Genomic DNA, 23936 nt, shown 5'->3' on the forward strand with positions numbered 1-23936 from the left:
GCTATTAAGAGCCCTCATCATTGTAAAAACAATCATTCATCATCCACTATAAAATAATGAAATATTAGCAATGGAAAAAGATGACATGCTAACTTGAGCTTTTTCCAGTTATCATAGCCCTGGTTGCCTTCAGAAGGTACCACCTGAGCTCTAAATGTGTGTGCTGCGGACGACAGCTGGCAGGCCAAAGGCTCCATCTGCCGGCACAGACGAGAGAAGTTGACAACTAATACTCATTCACTAAAGAGGATGCCAATGGAGCACATTCCACTAAAAGCCTCCAGCTCTGCTAAATCTATCCTGACGCTTTATCACTCAGTGCACCTCACTGTCAAGAGAGACACACAGCAGTCACTGCTTTGTCTCTGAGACATGTTCAGATTTACAGCACACTTTATTACATCTAGAAGTTTTTCTCAAGAAAATGGGAAATGGTTGACCTAGGGGTTCAAATGTCTGAGACCAGAGTTTTGCTTTATTACTTATTTAATGCATTTTTTCCATTAAAAAGTAAATAATAAATAAATAACACACACGCACAGTAATAACATATTTTAACATTTAAATGTAAATATATAGCTGTATATGTGTGTATTTAAATGTGTGCATTTTATATGTTTAATGCAGATCATATATAATAAAATATATTATTTGTATAAATTATACACACACACACACTGTTATTTAAGTCGATTTGTTGTAATCTGAAGTTGTTGGGGTTTTTTTTAACTGTGAAGTCTAAATTGGTGCTGCTGTTGGACTTTACATATAAAAAAAGTTTAGTACGCTTGAATGTGAACTATTGGAAACTGAAGTAGTTGAGAGTGACCGTTATCGATGGTTGTAAATCAGTGAGTGCATTTCTCTGTTCAACTGTTTATTTTACTTCCACACAGTTGTTGTAAAAGAAATTCCTTTTCTCCACACGCTCTTCCGTCATATGGCGACAGCAATCCCAACTATGTTCTGCAGGGGGTTTTGCCAAGTGGAGACACATGTAAAGTTTATGAACAGACCAACTTTTGGTCAGTACAGAATCTCTGTTCTTCTATTGGCTGAATAAAGTCGAACAGGGTGCAGCAAACCACAACTTTGTGAGTTTTTCCTCGAAGGCAAATGTTTTTCCAGAAGAGAAAATATTTTCAGAGACACGACGTCCCCGTCACACACACACACACCTATGTACAAATACAAACATGCACACACAACACACATTCACACATAGTCTCAGTATAGCCCTGGTAAATTCAGCTCTGTTCTTCAATATTAACTCGTTTTCATTAACAAATTCACAAAAAAACTGCCAACCACACAACAACTCATCAAAAATGAGCGAATGGCCCACTGAACATTCCTGATCTCCCAAAAAAACAGCTCAAGTGCGGCTGACACTGTGAACCTCACTACCACTGAGCAGGACACGCCTGGCCAAGCTTTTGTATAATTATTATACATGCAGTTTTATGACCTGCATTAACTGAGATCCAATCTGGAACTAATTTTTCACAGCACAGACCAAATAGTTAACCGAATATTCAGATTCCGTACCACTGAACTTCTGGCATTAATGTTGATTACTATTAAAAAATTTAAAAATCGACTTGTCCTTCATTTTCAAGGTTACCGTGAGGCACTTACAGTGGAAGTGAAGGATTTTTTAAGGAATTTAAAAACAGAAATGTGAAGGTTGTTATTTAAAAAAAAAAAAACAAGTTAATTAATCTGGTCAAATTTGTGGATAACTTGAGCTTTAAAGCTGTATAATTCATCAGTTTTAGTAATTTTAGGCTTTACCGCCTTATAGTGTCATGCCAACAAAGTTGTAAAATTGGATATTATATATAACTCAAAAGGTTAGTATATGATTTTATCATACTAAAATCATGTTAACATGTAAAAGCATGTAATTTGGGTCTCTATTCTATTGAAACAGCGAGTATTTTAACAGTTCTGGATTGCCACTATTCAGCCACTAATCACAATCACTATAAGCACTTAAATAAAACCCAAATTTTTTATATAAATAAATATAAAAAAAACAATATAAAAAACATTTTTGAAATAAACAACTGAAAAATTTTTTTAAATAAATAAATCCATTGAAGATTGTTGCACTGTGAAATAGGTAAATAACTTTTTTGAAATAAATAACTGGAAAATAAAGTAGACATTTTGCCACAAATAATGCCAATTGAGCTGAACTTGTAATGAAACTGGATATTCATTTAAAATAATACATGAACAATAATAAGCGTTTTTAAGCATTTAATAATGATCATAAACCTAGAAAATAGTGTAGGATCATTTAAAATATATGTATTCTGTGATGCATTCTTTCATTACCTAAACTCTTTACCTAAATTCGTATGTAACATAAATTCTTCATTAGTCCATTCAGACCTAAGTGTCTATTTCCTTTACGTTTTCTGATTTGCATTTTCCATGACGATGAGGGTTTCGTGGGTCATTGACTTGAGTTGTTGATCAGTTTCTTTTGAAGTAAATTAGTATTCTGTCGTTCGAGATAAGGTCACACACTTCAGCTAATGCTACATACCTTTCTAAAGCTTTTCCCCGTCACCTATAGTTTGTCCCTGTGGCCTTTGTTTAGTTTTAGGGCTGGGTGAGGGGGTGATTAGTGAGTCCTGTTGCATCAGGAATGTTTGGAACGTGAGATGATATAAAAGAAGTGAGGGAGGAGACACTAAAGGTCAATGTTGTCACTACCTGCAAAATCCACAAAATTAGCAAGAAAGTCCTTGCTATATTGCTTGTTAATAAAAATGAAATAAAAAGATTTAAAAGATTCAAAAGCAAGCTAAAGTGATGGACATATTTTAAGTAAAAACAAGAAAAACAAAATACCCAAAATGACATTACTTGAACTAAAATATATAGTATGATATGATGCCCAATATAATATGCATCAATATATTACAACTCTAAAATGACTCGCACATAAATTCTTAAACATTAGCAATCTGCAAATACCTGTGAGAAAGAATTTCTAAAAATCATAAGAGATCTCTTCAATATCTCAGATGGTTCTCCTAGAAATAAATAAGAATTAAATGAGAGCAAATGGAGAATTTTGCTTAATATTTTACAAGTTTTCACATGTGTCTCTAAACTGTGTTTAGATTCCATCCACAATATTGCAGCTCTATACTTACTAGGGCTGCACAGTTAATCAAATTTCTAATTATGTGATTACAATTACAGATGTTACACATTTCGTAACCATTCAAAAAAAAAAAAAATCCACAAGTCTTACATTATCCTGCGTGCTTAAGATGTGTTTTTTTATATTCTACAGGTTATCTTAAGGGTTTTTTCCCCAATTGTTTTAATTTTAGTTTTATTATAACATAATAACATGCATATATATATATATATTTTTTTTATATATATATATATATATATATATATATATATATGGCAATGATATAAATTTTTTTTAAAGAAGAAACCAAACCAATGCATAGTTGACATCTGTGGCTTAATGCTATAGAAAAACAAAGGTTTTTCAGGAAGAGTGCTTTCATCTGGTCTATTTTCATATAAAAAATATGGCATTGAGTTGATTCAAACAATGGTATAAATCTATTCTAAACATAATTCAATGTTGTGATCAAATTGTGATTATCTTAATTAATAATTGCAATTACATCTTCAAGGAAATAACTGACAGTTATGAATTTTGCATCAATTGTACAGCCCTAATACTTATGTTAAAATGGTTTTATTTTTAAGAAGAAAAAAAGACACAAAGTTATTACTCAAATGAGACATATTTGAGAGCACCATTAAAACCCTATTAAATTTCCTGAGCCATAAAAAGCTATTTTGTAGCAATAAAAACAGTGAGAAACATCTGAGACAAAGTTATACTGAAATTTAACACAACTGAGAAGGCTCCTGAGCATGAGCAATTTGTGAGAAATAATAATAATCATCATCACTTCTCAGTTCTGTCATACTTGAACATTAATATCAATAGCACCACTGCCAATAAAATGTCATTATTTAGAAGAAACTGATTCCAAACCAATACAAATGAAAAAAAAAAAGCATCTGTATGGAATTGGCAGTAGAATTGTAACACAGATGGGGAGTCTTCTGGTTTATGTTTACATATTGATCCTGTAGAGAGAAAAGTTTTGGGGCTTTGTTGATTGGACCAAATGCTAACAGCTGCCTAATCTCACTACTCAAACAGGCGACCTGAAGTATTTGCCAAATGCCCATTCACCATTAGTCAAGCAAACAGAGGAAGTAAAATAACACTGGATTGCCATGAAGCACCTGCCAAAGCCAACAGAAGAACATCAGATTAAAGCAAAGTTAGTTTAACTCAGAAAATTACAACACAAATTCCAAAAACAAATACACAAAACATCTATAGGCCGTACCTCTATAAGAAGAAATATTATAACAGCATTAATTAACAACTTACAGTTTGTCAATGGTATTTAGCAACATTTTCAGTCTGATCAGAAGGAGAAAACCGAAGTACTTCATAAAACACAATTCTAGAGATTCATTGTGTGCATTAACAATGTATTAGGCAATTGATACAATTAAGACAATGTACACACAATATGTACATCTTGTATGTATATTTTTCTTGATGTGAATTATGTAAATAAAAGCCGTCTCAGTGTGTCTGTCTGGGCAAACTCTGGCAGTGGCGGAGCGCACGAGCACTGCTCACAGGGACCCTGAAAGTATTCACTTTCTCTGGGCCGCTCCAAGATTTGTTTTGAAAAGAAGCCAGGGGAAAGTCTGGAAGGCTAAGTGGAAGCAACTGAGCAGCGGTGACATCCTAAAGATTTGGCGTTCGCTCAATGCTCCCCACTGCCCAGGGAGCCAGAGGCAAGTTTACTTGCTTTGGAGAGAAAAAAAAAAAGTGAGTAAAAAGTGTGATTGAGGAAAAAATGTTTTTGTGAGCTGATAAGTGTTTACATGGTGCTCCTTAGCAACTGAATGTGGTATTATGTCATGTTATATGCATTAATGTTAGTCATGATGTTTATATATGTTTAAAAATATTTGAATAAGCTAAATATTTGGTTAATTTAAACATGCATAAGCATGCACATCAAGTTACATACCAAGCAACAAGCATAGAGAACGAAACAAAGCTTGATCCTTTGGCTTTGTTTGAATCTATTTTTGTTGCTGTAGAAAGACAAAATTAAATAACCAGCCATATTTGGTTGGAAACCACAAGAGCCTGCACCAAAATCAAAAAATCTTTAGCTTGCAATTTCATGGACATACACCAAAAGCTAACAAAAAATCTTTAGCTTGCAATTTCATGGACATACACCAAAGCACCTGAATATGATTTTAAACCCATCATGGTCATCTCACCTTGCATCTTAAGAAGATTTTCATCATATTGCATGGAAATCAGTATGTGTCGTCTTTCTGCTTGACTGTTTTTCAATGTAGTTGCTTGGTTGAAGGCATGGATTTACATTTTCAATTCAGAGTTTAAATCAAAGAGCAGTTGTTCTGAGCAGCTTAATTCTCCAGAAGATTTTCCACATTTCTGGGCTGCAGCGCGGAGGGAAATTCCCATGGCTTCCTCCGCAGTTTGGCTAAGTTGTTCCAGTACAGAACCATTTTACTCTCAGGTATGCAAATCGTGAGTGCTTTGTAACCATTCTATATTTAACTCTGGGCTCAAAGATACTGCCTTTCCTCCCATGGGCTATGGGAGAAAGGGGGCCAGCTAAGAACCTTAATCTTGTCTTTTCCTCCAGATGCAAGTCCTGCACAGGCTAAAACTACAAAGGCACAAATGCCCTCTGTCAGTTTTATGGTGTCAGCTCTTGAATATGCTCTTATAAAAGCTCATTTTCACTCGACGGCATGAACCGCAGAACTTGGCAAAGAAACAAGAGGCCCAGTGGCCACAATTTCACTCCACTTTCTCCTCGACATAATTGATCCCAGAACCTTTGGATGCCATACTGAACTTCCTTTCTCATAAACACACACCTCTGCCTATTAATTAATCATACGGCTAACATCCTCTACTTAAAGAATAAATGACTTTTAACCACATTTCCTTGTGTCAATATGGTAGAGCTCAGTTCCATCCACTGCAAAACAAAGGCACCCACTGGTTGTTCACCCAAAAGCCTAAAATGGAGACATTGGATTCAATATTAAACCTCGCTCTCCTACACTATATAATTGGCTCCGTCTAAATGCTTAAGCTTTCGCTTTACAACAGCAAGCCCGATCCCAAGCTTGTCCGTAAAAGTTATGCTTCTGCATTCATCACCTATTAAAGCTCTCCCAAAGCACCTGCTCAACCCTCGGACAGCTGTGGGGTCATACACAGGACACATTCACTGGGTTCATCAGGATGTGTGCTCGAGATGCAAACTTAGGTAGTCAAAACAACCTGGCAGATTCAAAACAAACAGGGATAGAAATTACGTTTTCCTGGCTCGAGAGATGCCGGACTTGACTCTTCATTCCAATACACCAGCTGCAGACGGACACACACATCCCCAATAACAGCACGTACTCCTAAACCAAACACAGCGGTCGTGGTGAGCCTCATCCCCTTGACCAACTTCAAAACACAGAGCTGCTTTTTAATTCCCTGTCCTGGGAAAAGAATGTCTTACCGAGGCTGGAAATGAACTATTTGAATAGCATAGATCACCGCTGGACACTTCCTGATAGTAATGCTAGGAATAACAAGGCGGCTAGATCCTGGGGTTTATTTATGTTCGACATGCTGGAGAGGTGGTGTGGTGATTGCCTGGTGACATTCCAAAGCTGTGATGTCTCCCTTGTAGACGCCCAACTCCAGTACAGCAAAAGTAGTGCAAGACGACAGTAGAGGGAAAGACAACCTGCACAATATTCCCAGACAACATAAAAGATAAACCATTTAGTTTAGTATCAAACATGAGTGCCAGTTTGTTTTTGGCTCGGTGTAAATGACTTGTTTTTTTCTGACCAAAAGATTATATTTGTGATTGGTACAACCTAGGGCAAAATATATCTGAGCGCATTTGGAACCAATCAGACGAAAGGCGCACTTGGGAACAAGCAGGGCCCGGTAGATGCTGAGTGTTGCCTTCAAGCTTGAGACCCCATACCCTCGGCCCTTCATGTGGTTTCTGTCAAATTGCATCATTTGGAATGAGGCCACAGGCAGACTCTGTCCCTCTGCCCCCACACTGCTCATTGAAAAAAGTAAATACTTGGCAGAAGTTAACAGAGCTGAAATGAGATCATTGACTTTTCTCCAGTAAAGGAGTCACAACACATCCATCAGACGAATCCCTGATAGAGCTGGCAGAGCTACACTATTCCACAAGTTATTTTTTGACTCTCACTTTAGTGCTTTGTCCTCCCTTTCTTCTTGGCTTCTGCAATTGACCTGATTATGACATCCGAATCATCCCAAATGCAGGGGAAAGGTGATTCTGACTTGAACAAGTCTGTGAGAGCTTGGGATGAAGCAATTCTTTCAGGACAATCAGGAAGTGCCTTCAAGAATCTATGATAAGTTAGAAAGGGCCTCCAAAGGCATCTCCTAATTCACTCTTGGTCCTTGAGGTGTGTGTCCAACTGTGGTAAAGGAATGGTGAATATCAAGTGGTAAACATTTGTATCAAATTTATTCTGGACTTTGGAGATAGTTCAACCAAAAATGAAAATTCTGTCATCATTTACTCACTCTTAATTTATTCCAAACACATTTGACCTTCTTCTGTGGAACACAAATGGAGGTTGCTCTTTTTCATGCAGCTGAAAGATTTCTAAGTTCAAAAAGGATGCAAGTAGACCTGAAATATGGACTTTTAAAATACTTTTTATGGTAATTTTAAAAGGTGAAAACTTAAGTGCCCATTATTGCATGGCAAAGAGCCATATATACAGGGGGAACTTTTTCAGTGTGTGATTTGTGTGGATATAGAACTTTGCACAGATTGCAGTGGTACTTGGAAAGCTAAACAGAGACCTCAACTGCTTTCCAAGCACCTAAGTTCAGTTTGGTTTGCACAAACATTCCACAATCTTTGAATATGAAAGTGACTACATAGGTAAAAGGGCCTGAATGTATGATTGGTAAAGGGGCCTGATTTATCATCAAATTAATTTTTAAGTCCTCCACAGATTGAAGGAAGGAAGTAAGGAGAAAACTAACACTAATAATTCATAAACCCTGGTAAATTTAAGGTTTCCTGTGCCTGCAACAAAGCTGCGGTCTTAAACAAGCAAGCATTTTCGGGGGAACACAGAGGCATGTCTGTGCAAAGCCCCTGTAATCCCTCAAAGTCAGCACAGAGCTACAGTTAATGGCAGGCTATGAAGCAAGAAAGAAGGGGGCTTGCACACGTGTACCCAAAGAAACTGTGAATGAGTGTGTTCAGTCTATATGGAGAGTCTAGTGTTTGTCCCAGGGTTCGAGGGAGGTGTTTATGTGTTGGATGACTTTGTGGATCATGGATTGTGTGTTTGGGTTGTACGGCTGCTGCCAGGGAATCTTTTGTTTGCTTTAGTGCTTTCATAGAGCAAACTAATGGGGCCAGTGGGACAAGATACAGTATGACTTGTTCAGGTTGACACTTCAGTGGCAGGAAGTGAGGCGGACTGTCTGAACGTGAAAACAGACTAACGGACAAGCTTTACCTATTCTTTGCATTAAAGCATTAATGTCTGGGCCAGAGACAAGACGTGACTCATTTCAACAGGATGTTTTGGAATTCCAGCCACAAAAGAAAGGCTGAGTAGTCACGCTACCTACTGAGAGTGTCCTGCATGTTCATTTTTGCTCCATAAATGACAAAACTGTTTGACTTCCGGGTGGGAGATGATATGGGGTTGAAAGCTGGTTTGAGACACTCCAGCTGCCAGTCCCCCCCAAAACCTCCATCTTTTGTCGAAAACCCCCTCCCTCGTCCCTCAGTCTAAACACACCTGACTTGTAAATATTCTTTATTGCATCGGTAACATAAACGCTCTCAGCAACAGGCCCGTTGGACAATTTTTCCCACACTCTCAGAGTAAGGCCAACCACTCTGTTCTCTAAACAACAGCACTCCAAAGATAAAAAATAACCCGACAAAACATATCAATTCCTCAATAAATTTCAGCAGCTCACCAAGCACACCTTTGCAGTTAACCCAAAGAGGACATACAGGGTGTCTAAATTTCCACATATGGTGATCAACGTGATAAATGTTGTTAAGATAAGCAAAAAGTTCAGGAAATAGTAAATTTGCTAGATATGCAAATTGTAAAATAACTCGACAATCTATATTAATTTTGCATTAAAATTTACTTACCCTCATTTTATTTCAAACCCATAGGACCCCTTTCTCCCGTGGAATGCAAAAGGAGAAATTTAGTAGATTTTCCAGATGTCCACAAAGTTTACACTTTATTTTGACAGTCTGCTTTAAACATTCTACTAACTATAGCTTTAAACTATGTGTAAACTAACTCTCATTAGAGCATTACTAGACTGTTAGGTTAGGGTTAGGGTTAGGGTTGGTAGAATACGTTGAAGTACTTGCAAAGTTACAGTCTGTTAGAAGACCATCAAAATAAAATGTTAGCAGGTCTAAAGCAGACAGTCTACTGATACTCTAATGACTGGTAGTTGATATGTAGTTGCATTGTTACTTATCATCAGCACAATGTCTATAGTGGACTATCAAAATAAAGTAATACCTAATCAAAACATAGAGTGACCAGGGGCTGTCAAGCTTGAAAAAGCAAGGTACCATACACACAAATAGCACACTATATGGATGTCTTTTGAAGCTTTCTGATAGCTTTGACTGAGAAAAAGACCTAATGTCATTCATTCTCGTGCATCTTATGACCGACTACAACGTTCCAAGTTCAAAGCACATAAATAAATCAATGGATCATTTATAAACATTTAATATAAATCTAGGGCTGTCAAATAAATTAATCCAATTAAAAGTTTTGTTTACATAATATATGTGTGTACTACTGTCATATTTATTATGTTATAAAAAATACACACACATGCATGTATATATTTAAGAAGAATATGTTATGTTTATATATTAAATATTATATATATAATATAAAATATAAGAATATAACTATATAAATGTATATACATGTAATATTTTCTAAATATATAATTTATGTGTGTGTATTTATATTACATAATAAATATACCCTGTACACATACTTATATTATGTAAACAAAACTTTTATTTTGGATGTGATTAATCGTAATAAAAAAAATAACAACAATATGTGAATAAAATTCATAACAACACATCAATATCAAAAAATAATAATAATAATAATATGTGAATAAAATTCATAACAACACATTATTCTTAATATCACTTTAATCCACTAATCAAACTGGTCAAAATAAATTAAAATCCAATCAATCAAATCAAATCCACAATCCACATAAAAAAAAAAAAATCAAAAAAAAAAAATCAACTCAGGACAAAAATAGGCACTGCAAGCAGGGAGACCAAAAAGGCACCCTTAAAAGTCAGGCTACATTTGTGTTCAGACTAAACATTTGTCATCTGTTCCATTTTATTTCAAAGAATGCTTTGTTCTCCACTCGGTGCTTATTTTACTGCTCACAGGAGCACTTGCATAGCATTTTCCTCAAACTTCTTGACCTCTCTGTATCACATGTCACTTCAAAAACAACACCGCATTCTGAGAAAGTATACATATATAATTCATTTCCAATCACTGGACTTTCAATTGACAATGGGGTCCAAAAAGTCAGAGACCACTAGTGAAAATGCATTTTTCTTTTTTCCATTACAAATTATATAAATCAGAAAAAAAATCAATCAAGAATATGAAAAAAAAGGACAACATGAATTTTACTAAAATTTGAAATTAAAAAAAACAAAAATCCCATAAAAATGAAATGAAAAGAAAGAAATAACACAAAATTCAAAATAAAGAATCAGACTTTTGTACCTAATTGAAAATTACCACCAAGTGTTTAAAAACAGTTTAGCAGAGCAAATCTCTTTGAAGCAATGTGAGCTCTTCAAATGACACAAAATTCAAGTGAAGAAGTAGTTGAGGAACAAACATAAGGCCATTCTAATCTGTTATCTGGACAATGATTTTGCATATTGCGATTCTGAAGGACCCATCTATATTGCTAAGCATATATTTGTCTGATTGCACGGCTCACTTGACTTGGAATTGATAGTTCAGGAGTAGCTTTGGAGTAGTGTGACATCTGATTGGTCTATTTCAAGTCCTATTAAAGTTCTTCATTCTTACTAGAAGGTGGTGATTGACCTGCTCCTCCGGATGCTTCCACCTCCTCAGAAGGACTGTTTTTTGCCCGGAAATTGAGAGAAGCAGAGTTTATGCAGTAGCGTTTCTTTGTTGGTCGAGGTCCATCATCAAAAAAGTGGCCCAGGTGAGCACCACACTACAAATAGAAACAAAAAAAAAAATTCAAGAAGTTCTTTTCATAGCAGGGTATAAATAGATGTAAACCTGGTTTCGTACCTGACTGCAGGTTGCCTCCACTCTGTGCATTCCGTACGAAAAGTCATCAGTTAGTGTTACAGAGTCCTTATTGATCAAATCAAAAAAGGATGGCCATCCTGCAAAAGTAGTCCAACATTGAGGGTTAAGTAAATCTTCATGTGATCCACAAACCTACAAAGCCTCCATCTTGTGCTGTACAAGTTTAAGAGTTTTGTTCTCTTCCTGGCCTGTCCTGATGTTAAAGAACATTCTGAGTGAAATCCTCAGATTTTCTTGCTTCTCTATCCTTGTCTTTCACTCCAGCACAATGCAGTCTAATCAGTCTAACCTTAATACAACACATTGCGTATGCTTACAATGCAAAGCACAATAAGTTAGGATTATTTGGAAAAGAAAAACAGAGAATGCATGAAAAGCTTGGTCCTTTGGTTTGGTAAGAAAGTTTTGCTAAATGGTAAGAAAATAAGTTTAGTGTTTGCTGATACAAAAATCACCACCATGATTCTTGGGTGTTTGGTTCCTGGCAAAACCAGATAAACGGGATCATTCATTGCCTACTGCATGGTGAGATCATGAAGTGAAACAAACCTCACTGAAAACGGTCAGCGTTATCGACAGAGTTACGGGCTGTCTCACAATCCTGTTTCTTTCATCTGGAAAATTTCTACCCAGTAACAGGGGTGCAAGTGGAAAGAATGGCTGCTCTGGCTCATGGGTGGTCCTGCTCACAGCTCTCTGGGTAGGTGGAACGTCTGGAGAAGAGGAACCTTGGGAGCTTACTACTACAAGCCTCTGCTGACATATTTGCTTAGGTTTTTGACAAAAACCCCTACCAACTTTAAAGTACTAGCTCCTGATTACTGGTAGAGGGAAAGACGCTGCAAAGCAAAAAGAATGAGTATTGGCAAGACTATTGGCAGTTGAGGGCACTGCTTTTTTCTGATTATTTAAATGCAGTCTTAGAGTATAAAAGACTTTCAAAAAAAAAAAAATCTTAAGAACTTTTTACTGGTACAAAGCAAATGATCTGTACTGAATGGTAGATTATGAGTGTTAAAATATAATAAAAAACCTAACTATGTCATTTTACTTACTGTCCATAAATTTAAGATTTTTTTAAGGACCCGCAATTACCCTGTTCTAAATAATAATGGAATATTAACGGAAAGAGTTGTTTGAGGGCCAGCGTAGGAGATTTTGCAACCAAGGGTCCTTCATGCGCTTAATTCTAGCTTTCGACCCTAATTATTGCAAAGCACATCTTGATCACGCTATCTGATTTTACATTTCATAATGACATCGGCTCATTCCTCAGGAAGCAGGAGTTGGTTCACTGCTGTGATACTACGTGTGATGAGAAACAGAAGTCAGTCAATCAATCATCCACTCGCTCATTCTATACTTTCTCTCCACAACTCCTCGAACACCCAGAGCCGATCCTCCCTATATGCAAGGGTTGCATGTTGCGTGGGGCCCCCTTGCTCACAAAGATGATTTAATTTTAATTTAGTTTTTGATTTTGGCTACCAGCGATTATGAAAACATGAATGTTCCTTTCCTTTAATGCGGTGCACTGTCTCCTTTTCTAAATAACATTCAAATCATGTAACGTGACTGTCATTGCTCGATACAAAAAAAAGATATTTTTTACAAATTAAATTAATGTGCACTGAGCTGCGGAAGAGACATTGTTCCCCAAGTGCTTTTCCTTGTGCACGAGAATCGATTTATATTTAGTTTATATGGTGAAGTCTATGCAGTGCTTTATTTTTATGTTTGATTATATTAGGCTATTATACGCTAAATTGTTTATTTCATTAATATATTTTTTCTATTGTGTTTGTCCTATTGTTTGTCATTTTCTTCCTAATATTGTTGCAACTCACTGTTGTTTGTTGACACTGAAACTGCTCTGAAAGAACAGGTTAAGGGGTTGGGAGGCATTTAGGGATTTTTATGGATGCACAGACAAGCGCCCCCTGACAAAGTTTTGCTTAGGGCCCCCAGAAGTCTAGGATCGGCATTGTGAACACCCCTCAATCGCCATCTATACTGACCCCCTTTCTCTCCTCCCTCTTAGGGAGGAGATGCTTGGCCGCAACTACAAAGCCACGAAATTCCACTCAGACACAGGAAGCTCTAGGGGGAATATAGGAATCCTATGACTCAGACCGGGAGAATCCCGGCGGATCGACGCGGAGCTGATCTAATGGAGTTTTATCGCCAGGGCGAGCGGCCCAGTGAATGGAGCAGTGTAGCGTCATTTTAACACAACAGGAAATTGAGTCTATATGAGTCCTGGCTGCAGCACTGCCTGCATGCAGTGCAGCCCGTTTGGCTCCCATCTCTATGTCGAAGACAAAAAAGATTCAACTCCAGCGAAAATCAGATTTTTCAACATGGGCCCAGATGTTTCTCATTTCGGCCTGATTTCTGTAAAGAATTCTTGCATACACATTATACTTTGTTCAGAGAGCGAATAAAAATAGCATGAGTAACACTACAGAAGTATGTGATTTGGAGCTCAGATCTGTAAGAGATCAACAATCCGTTGCTGCGATATATTATAATTACATTGTATACACTCAACGCCAACTCAACATTCACTTAGTCGGAGCTGATGAGAGTCTTTTTATGCTTAAAACAAAACATTTATCACACATGGTAAACTTGTAACAGAAAAGTATACCATTTCAACTACAAAAGCCATATTAGAAGAAAGATGGGAAGCACTTCCAGGAAACTTCCAATTCATAAAAACTATGATATGAATTGAATGCTTATTTGAACACCTGAATTAAAAAATATCAAAGTGACTATACTTTATTAATAACACATTCTTGCATTCAAAAACAGATACAGTAGATGAATTGCAAGATGCATTTTTAAAAAAGTTGAACTATGTATAAATCCAACATTCATTGTAAAAGACACTGAAAAACAGTGAGGAGCAATGCAAAAACTACTTTGTCATGTCTAGTCAGTTGTTGTTGGCCAATATAATGTAACATCTAAAAAAAATATTCATTTAACATATCAAATCAAATATCCATTTAATATAATACATTAAATAAACAAAACATAAAAAAAAAAAACTAAAGCAAACAATACTGTCAAAAAAAAAAACTAAAAATACATTCATACTGTTTAATGAGAAATACATTAATTCAACAAAGCTGTTCTCTAATTGTGAAGGAGGAATGTTTGATGTTTATTAAGAACTGGAGAATTCCAAAAGATTATGGATGACTGGGGCTGAATGTGTACAGCCAATTTCAGATATTTTGTAAGATCTTTAAGTCATGGTATGGTTTGCTGTAGGTGCTGTAACTCATATATAAAGGAACATGTGAGCTTTCATGCCCCACACTTGCAGCCTATTAGACAGCTGACTGGATTCACATTCGTCCTTGCGCTCAATCATAAACGAGGTTGAGAAGGTCAAATTCTCCGTTACTGAGCTGGACAAGAGAAAAATGAGGAGCAATGAGCCTTATCTGTATATTTTTTTTCTCTCTTTAAGAAAAAAAAATAGCTTAGTCTTTTAACATTCCGTACACCATTATCAAAAGATGTACTGTAGCTGTTCTGAAATGGAAATCAAGCATTTTTACAAAAACTCATTTGTCTCATTATCTATTTAGATTTTTATTATATGTAAGTGCAGAACCATACCTGATCCAGAGTCAAACTTCTTGTCAGACCTGCAAGGACAGTAATGCGTCAGTAACAAAATATTGACTATCAAATGAAAAAGTATCACAAAAAACCTTTTAAATTCTAAATCAAAAATAAAGACTAAAAACAGTGGGCATTTTAAAGATGGGTCATTATGGACACTCACGTGAAAAGAGGGGCACCGCAAACGACACATTGGTAGGTTCCTTCCTCTTTATTATCTGTATATTTTCCTGTGAAAGCACTAGGGATGAAAACACCACAAAATGTGACTTTAAACAATAAAATGATCAACTATGGATACGGTTAGCTTAATAAAAGAAAATAGTCAGCTCATATATATATATATATATATATATATATATATATATATATATATATATATATATATATATATATATATATATATATATATATATATATATATTAATTCATTCAAGTGCGTTGTATAATATATACAGTATATGTATACTTTGTAAAAATTGAATAATATAATTTATGAATAATTTATATATATCTATAAATCTGGAGTATATGTTTTTTACGTTAATGACAAACTAATTCATTCAAGTGCGTATTTTAAGGTGTCTTTTAGTTAGGGTGGGTCACCCACCTCTCTGTGCCCTTTTCCTGAGTAACATGGTACTGCATTGGGGTCAGTCGCTTCCTCAGCTCCTCCTCGGGGAACGTCTTGGGCCATGTCTTCTTACTTCGGCACGTTCCTAAAGGGAAAGACAAGTGATGTAAGACAAACATTTAAGTGTTTATAAACACAAAATAAAAGTAGTGCTAAACCTCCAGAATTATTAAAAACCAAACAACTGTCACTCTAATCTAGGTTTCTATGTGACTACTTCCAAGCAGGAGTCAGCACTTTTGTCTGGTTACTTTGGTTGCAATTGATTTGGTTTGGCCGATAATAAAGGATGTCTACTTGAATGCCTGACTTGACTCTTGCCTGGAAAAATCACAATGTCAGTTACACACACACACACACACACAATCCAAACGCTCCATCAGTAATGTGCTACAGCCAAAGTATTACGCTGAGGCAAATTCGATTTTCCCTGCATAACATACGTGGTGAGTTATGACATTCTAGATGAGCGCTCATGTTGGCTGTTCATACAGAAGGCAGCGATCTTGACTGCTACACTTGGACCCTAGCTTCACAACAATGCAAACCAACATAAGTAAACATTAACAGTCACCAACTGTCACCAGATAGACTTTCAAACTTAATTAAACAAATAACAACAATAATAAAACTCAAAACAAACTTCAAAACAGTGCCTGGGAATAAAAATTAAATATAAAAAATGAGCCTGAAATTCTGGCAACCGTAAGGTCCTCAGAAGAAGCACTGTAGCCATGTTTTTAAAAGGGGCCAGATGTCCATCTGTACGCCATTTAGTCCCCGGGACAAGCCGCAGTTTTAAATAACATACAGTTCTACTGCAATTTCCCATTACAGAGTGTTTTCTCCCTCCTTTCCACCTTTTTTCCAGCTAATAACGATTTTTTTCACTCGTGTTCCTGTGGGGTCTGTCCTGCTCCTGTATTGTTTGGCCAGTTTTACGGCTTGTGTTCTGGTGAGAGCGGGTCTCCCTTCACTTAGACTATGTGGAGAATTCCTCTCGACAAGATTGAAACCATGTGAATGGAGGAAATAATGGGGTCTTTAAAGGTCCCTCCGGTGAATGGGCTCCATTGATGGGCCCTGCTCTGTCCAGTGAGTACAAAGTTACTTCTGACAAACATGGGGAAGAGGGGAGGAGAGCGCAAAGAGGAGGGGGTCGCCTCCCTGCAGGACTCTCCCGTATTCCTTTCGACTCTGTGAGAGGGGTCTTCTGGATCCTATTAGTGAGACAGAGAGAGAGAATTCCTATTTTTTGTGTATGGAGGGCTCTGAATACTATTTATACTGTGAGAGAGAGGGAGGGGGAAAGGGGAAAAAAGTGTTTTATTTCTTGGTTTGTCTAGAAAAGCCTCTAAGGAGGCATTTAAAGAAATTCAGGAATTTGGTCTTTGTCACCCCCTGCAAATGATTTAGTTTTGGTGCACCCAGAGGTCACACTACAAATCAGCACGTTGTTCCAACATCCCTCCTCTATAACCTCAAGTGAAAGTTATTTCCTAATTGGAAGCAAGGTTTGTTTTTAGCACGGGCTTTTTGCTTCACACCAAAAATATCACGTCTTCCCCCAGACATTTTTCACGCTTCTTCTCACCAATTCTCAACTCATCGCTTTCAAACTTTTTGCTAGTGCTTGCTAGGCAGCGCTGTAGTATTAATACTCAAACATTCTGGTTAACACTTGTACTTTCACACTATCAATGTTCCTGTCGCGTAGTAGCACTCAAATGTGTCTCTATACAGGTAATTAAATGATTTTTGGATTGCTAAACTATTTCTTTCAATAAAGGAAAATTATAAAATGGTTACACAAGAAATGGGTAATTATAATATCAACCTTGAAAAAAAAAAATTTCAGTAATGCCAGCCTTATTAAGCATTCTACTTTTTTAAACTTTATACATTTCAAGAAATTTTAGAATCATTTTTGACATTTGTAGAATGTTTTGCACTTAAAATTCACCTAACTGTAATGATGTCATCATAATATCATCATCATATTTGCAAACTGACTTGCAACCTTTCTTCTTACTTACACCTATTCAATCATATAACTGTGTTAATTATCATTTCAGCTTTTTATTTACACACAAATAAAACTTTAACATTACTCTTTTGTTACTTTCAAGCACTATTAATTCATTCAGGATGGAAATGCAAATCCTGTTGTGTTTTTATAATTTTGACACAGAAACACCCAGTTATTGATATTAATCTACTGATGCATTTTAATGAAACTATAAAAAGTTTTAACATCCAACCAATAATTAAAAAAAAAAAAAATCAAATACAAACAACCAAAAAAAAAAATCCCTCAGAATACACTGTTTCAAATGTGATTGCCATCTAAAGTCCTAAAATTAAAAATGCAATTACAAGTGCAATCATTAGTAGAAATTAAGATAATGTTAAAGCTTGACTGATCATGCAGGCTTAAAAGAAGATAAAGTGAATTAGGCGTTATTCCACGAGCAACTGAAGAGCTAAACAGAGGAAAAAAAGAACAAAGCAAAAGGTGACATTTCAGAGCAAGGGGTCATCAAATGTAGAAAAACCAACTTAAGCACCAGGGTGAACCTGATATCTGGAAGCGTACTATTTTGGAAATTATTTAAAATGTTACCAAAAGTATTACCTATTCACCTGTTGAGCAGTCCATGCATTTATGTGAAGACAGTCAAAGTAAATAATACATTGTCCACTGATAAAGCTCAATGTCAGGCTGCCTAAATCCAAAGTTGGTTTCTCCACAAGTGTCATCAGTCAAACATTTATCATCAATCAAACACACACCCCTTGCCAAACGCTCACACACGCATGTGCGCACATATGAAAGCATTGAGGAAGCAAAGCACACTGCACACACACACACACACAGCATCCAGGTGACCTGAGGGGAGCCCGCAGGCCTTGAGTTTTACAGGTTGGCCTTGGCTGACCAGATGCAGTAGATTGAACCCGGACATGGCTGCGGCCGATGCTGCTGGGAGAACAGAAACAGCGGCGAGACAGGAGCCGCCTGCTAAAACACCCTCCTACCACTCAGGCTAAAAAATAATAAAGACAAACATAGGCGAGGAGGGAGAGGAAGGAGAAAAAAAAAAACAAAAAAAACACAACATAGGTCAACACAGATGTCAGTCACAGAGATGGACACTTAGAGCAGCCTATCACGGGACGGCTGACACTTCTCATGCAGGGAAAGACTGATTTACGTCACTGTGTAAAGAGAGAGAGGTGAACTGGAATGATAAAGATGTAAAAACAAATGACCCACAATTCAACTGAAAACCTTGTACACTTAAGACATTTACTTCATATATAACCACTTCATGTACATCCCAAGGTATAATATTAAAAAGCTTAATATAAAAGAGTGCCATATTGAATTTTAGTTTTAATAAAGGCTTTTTAATATTATACCTCACAGGGGCTCATAAATAAAATAAAATGTTTAGCCAAAGACCTTAAAGCGGCCATTTTTTGTTTATTTATTTCTGATTGCTGATTGTCTAATACATATGGAAGCCCGTTTTTGCCATGAGACTCTCTCACAATTTGGACTTTTTTTGCTCGCACTTACGATTTTCTCTCACAAGTTTGACTTTCCTTGTCAGAATTGTAAGTTAACATCTTGAAATTTGTTTTTTTTATTTTCAGAACTAAGAAAACATCATGCAATTTTGAGTTTATATCTCACAATTCTGATTGAATTGCGTGGCAGGGTTCCATAAATACATATTAAGCAGTGAAAAATTTTTGAGTTGCAATTGCCTTTTTTGTTTTCTATTTGCAGGCTTCCATAAATACATATTAAGCAGTGAAGACGTTTTTGAGAAGTGATTAAAAGGTCAGAGAACTTCATTAGTGGATCCAACATATATTTTATGTCAAGTTTAATGAGCTGGGTTATTAGTTTTAGAATTCGGAGCCTTGAGAAGACATAGAAAAAAAGTGCACAAGCATTTTGCATAGAAAACAGATAAAAAGCTGCCAACACCGAGCTTCTCAGCGGTTTCTATGGCTGTAGCACGTCAGTTGTGTGTCTGTGGGCCATAAACAAAAATCTACACCTGTAATTCAATTTATCCTAATACACATTAGCAACTTTGCTAATATCAACTGTACTACACAGAACACTTGCATTTGTATATAATCCCCTAAACCAATGCACGACACGACAATCAAGTCTGCTTCTCATTTAATTAAACTTCTTATTTAAATATCGCATTGGTTACAGTACCTAGTGTAGTGGGTGGAATCAGTGCTAGGAGCGGTCTTGGGGACTTATGGGAACGACTGCATTGGAGCAGGGCCATGGATGCGTGCGGGGCCATGGATCGGAGAAGACGGGCAGCCATCCTGGCCTACGGGCAAACTCGAGCGCACACTGAAGAACGCTGGAAGGTTTTTAAGACCTTCTCCAAGCCTTCTTGTAACTATAAAGATAAAGACCTATGAAAAAGGTAGCTTTAAAATGTTAAAGCCCCAGAATTGTGGGAAATTACAGCTGAACTACAGGAGCAATAACAGGCAAAGCTACAGAGCGCTGCTGAATGAGAGGGCGAAGCTGCGGTTTGTGAGGAATGAGGTCCATCTAGTGGTCATGCAGGTGTGTGAGAAAAAGAGAGAGATCTTTTAATTTGCTCATTTAAGGAGATGGGAGAACAGTACAAATGACAAATTATCATCAGAAAGAGCTTGATTTGAACATTTTAGAATATTTGAATATTTGCATTATATATGGCATCTTCCTCCAAACAAGCTCTGCTCTCATGTCACATTATGAGCCAAGTGTTTGTTTTTTACTTTTAATCAGCTGGCCCACAATGATTTTTAGTAGATGTATGAAGTCAGTTCTCCTCAAATTCACAGCGCAACCACAGGTGTAACTATAAACATTCCACTTTTGACCAGAAATTGGCTAAATATATTGTGTCTTAATCTTTACCCATTTTTTAGTTAGCATTTAAAAAAAAAAGAGTTATCCATGTGTTTTTAAAATAAATGCAACTTGGTTTGATATTTTTTATTTAATTATTTTTAAATAAAAGAAACTAAATATATATATATATATATATATATATATATATATATATATATATATATATATATATATATATATATATATATATATTTTATTTTTTTTTTTTTTTTTAAATAAAAGAAACCAAATGACAAAAATAAAATAAATAAGGCAACCATGATTATTTTGTATCTAAATTCAGAATTGTTACAATCGCTTGCAGAGAGAACCATGGCACTCAAGTGACTCTTCACCCAGGACTGGTCTGTCTGGCACGAGTGGTTTTACAGTCACAAGGAAGGCCACATTTTAAAAATACCCAGCAATCGCTTGCAGAGAGAACTATAAATAGAGCTCAATTACAGCTCTGCAGAATCACACCATAGGTCTGTGACTGTCTACATCTGCCTGACATTTACATCTTTTGCATTCCAGAAAGTTCTCTTTAAATGATTTCAACACTTGATCCGGATTTCTCCAATCTTACTGCTTGTGTATTTTATTGATGTATTTATTTTACTCTGTTAAGCTGTACTAATGAATCACTACAGTTAGTACAAGCACTTAAGGAAAGCCAAATTAACTTAATTAATTTCTGTAAAGCCGAACTGGAACTTGATAAGAGGGACTCATTAGACAAATGCCATTTTGACAACTCCTTCTAAGCACTATGAATAAACCGCCCTTATCTACTGAGCTACAAAATGAGTAGATCTCCAAAGAAGGCAAAATAAATGCATTTGAAGCCTCTCACCAAAAATATCAAGTGCTCTGAGTATCAATGCAGTTTATAAATAAAGCATGCTTGATACTTTGGGTAGAGTCATAACTATATAAGGTCATAAAGCGACAGATGAGGGCTAAAATGTTTTCAAAGCAGATCAGATCTGTGTAAATGATTGCAGGGCCATTGTGAACAACAATGATTAAGTGGATGCAGGCAAATGAATGCATGAATATCTCAAGCATGTAAAACTTTGGCAATAGTCGGTGCGTTTTTGTCTGGCAACACCCAAATTGCCTGAAGTAATAACTTGTTTTGTTACCGACACAGTGAATGATATTCACCAGAATCTCAGTACCTGCCAATTTCATGACTCACAAATACAATTTCATCTAAATTATTACAATTTATTGTCCATCGGATGACTGAACATCCTGACGGGCATTTAGAAGTTTATTAGATAGGTGTCAGTACTTTAGAAGGCAATTAAATAAACATGACATAAAATATTAATGTCTCTGAATGGTCTGTGCTTACAAAAAAAGTACCATGGTACAACCTACTTGAAAGTACATTGAAGTATAATACTGTGGTGTTTGCATTATTGTATCACAGTACCACAGTTTTTTATTTTATTTTTTTCCCTGTAAGGGTGTGGTTTGCATAAACAGAACGTGACGTAATAATTCTTCGCTTCTATGACATCACGTGTGGGAGGATACATAGTATATACACAGTATACAAGTGTAACTGATATGCTCCTTATAGAAGACTAGAAGAATTTCCTGTGGCTATTTACGTAATATATTTTTTCATAATAAAACAGAAGCATAAAATCAAATAAACAGATGAAACAAACGCATAAATATGTCATACATTTCAACTGCGTCAATTTTAAACTGACAGTAAAGTAAAACGGTGTTGTGTTACACACTCAACGCGTAGTCACAGAGACCCTGTTGCCTACATTGAAGTCTCTTAAAAAGTGCGTAACAAAAAATATAAACATATAACAAGTACTTACACGTACCAGAGAGCAGAAGTAGCGTTAAAACCCAGTAGAACAGCAGACTGGAGAGTGAAGGGGGGCCGCGGTGAGAGCAGTGCATTTGTCAAACAGCGACACGACCCTGTACTTCTTAGGTAATGACCAGTGCATTCTGGGAAATTCCTCTCGCCGGGCAGACGAGCTCCAAATATGAACAATGCGTAATTTGCGCGCACAGCTAACGTTACTCAGCGCGAGTCAGTTTGTGCGCTTTGGTAAATGAATTACGCCATAAGACTGTACCAAATCATAGGTTATGGCTGATTTGATTATTTGGGTAATGTTTCATGTTGTTATCGGGTCTAAACAGACGCACGAGAACCCTAGGCAGATTTTGTTTCGAATGTCATCATCACATCCTGCTTCTTTCGGAATAAAGATACCAGTACCTTCTGGTCTGGTCTGGGATCAGCCAACTAGTGAAATGCGAAAAGCTGGGGCTTTATTGAGAGATAATAGTATTAAAATTATACTACTAAAAAACAAAAATACCTTACACCAATTTATTAATAGAATGGGAGGTGTATTAATCATACTAATGTTAATTTTTATGACCTAACTTGGTCGTTTTGTATATTTAAATGCTTTCTATTAATGATTCAAAATTAATCTATTATAATTTACCATTGAATGATTAGCAATATATTAAATGTTCAACTCTACATTAGTAGGCTATGGTCATTTTATTGGTGCTATTTAACTTAAACTATTATTAATATGCTTATTATTCTTGTATTAAGTACTTCTGCATATACAATTTAACTAAAAGACCAAACCTTTTTTCAGGCCAAGGATCCTTATAAACTGGGAATATAGCAGACATTAATTAAGAATTAAATATAACTATTTAAAATGAATGTAAAGTTGAAAACAATGGGTGTATTTTGATTGAATAACTTCTACTTTTTCTCTGATTACTAAATTTAATAGAAATAACTTGTTCCACAATAGGACTGAAATGTCCAGTTTTGCATTTGAAAAGTGCAATACTTATAAATTTCGTCCTTAAGTTATATTTACTAATATATAAATTATACATTTTCAAAACATATTCCATAACAGATGCAAAAATATCTTATGGTTCTTGTGATTAATCTCCAAGACTAAAAACAAAGTCTTAAGACCATCACCATCATGATTTTAATTGCAATAGGTTCACCTAGATATCTGGAGTGGGCAACTGCCGTTAACTTTTCTTAGAAATGTTCTCAATTAAAAGATCAACTTTATCTCAATAGCCATTTCCAACATTTTATATAAATGTAGGTGCCAGTCATTCTGGAAAAGCAAAGTTAAAATGTGCTCATGTAGA

General features: G+C 36.1%; 1 protein-coding gene across 7 annotated transcripts; it reads right to left on the reverse strand.

Annotated features, from left to right (window-relative positions):
• Window positions 1-10972: 10972 nt before the first annotated feature.
• On the reverse strand, window positions 10973-22761 carry LOC122139804 (methionine-R-sulfoxide reductase B3, mitochondrial-like). 7 transcript variants are annotated; one of them, XM_042739419.1, is made up of 7 exons: window positions 22607-22761; window positions 18717-18873; window positions 15803-15911; window positions 15356-15433; window positions 15187-15215; window positions 11530-11627; window positions 10973-11449 (listed from the first exon to the last, which is right to left on the reverse strand). In XM_042739419.1, the coding sequence occupies exons 2-7, from the start codon at window positions 18790-18792 to the stop codon at window positions 11276-11278; spliced, it is 564 nt and encodes a 187-aa protein (XP_042595353.1). In that variant the 5' UTR covers window positions 18793-18873; window positions 22607-22761; the 3' UTR covers window positions 10973-11275. The 7 variants fall into 7 exon arrangements, with proteins under 7 accessions (XP_042595353.1, XP_042595312.1, XP_042595330.1 ...); XM_042739378.1 differs by lacking the exon at window positions 18717-18873 and adding an exon at window positions 20070-20265 and having other exon boundaries at window positions 22607-22751; XM_042739396.1 differs by lacking the exon at window positions 18717-18873 and adding an exon at window positions 20070-20281 and having other exon boundaries at window positions 22607-22746.
• Window positions 22762-23936: the final 1175 nt, after the last annotated feature.

Source organism: Cyprinus carpio, chromosome A4 (assembly GCF_018340385.1).
Source record: "Cyprinus carpio isolate SPL01 chromosome A4, ASM1834038v1, whole genome shotgun sequence".
Taxonomy (NCBI): domain Eukaryota; kingdom Metazoa; phylum Chordata; class Actinopteri; order Cypriniformes; family Cyprinidae; genus Cyprinus; species Cyprinus carpio.

Coding starts and splice junctions, on each gene's coding strand:
- LOC122139804 (XM_042739378.1), bottom strand. CDS start 20,187: ATGGCTGCCCGTCTTCTCCGATCCATGGCCCCGCACGCATCCATGGCC. Junction 15,912..20,069: donor GATTCCACCCACTACACTAG/GTACTGTAACCA, acceptor CTTTCCCTTTAG/GAACGTGCCGAAGTAAGAAG. Junction 15,434..15,802: donor CAGGAAAAGGGCACAGAGAG/GTGGGTGACCCA, acceptor TTTCATCCCTAG/TGCTTTCACAGGAAAATATA.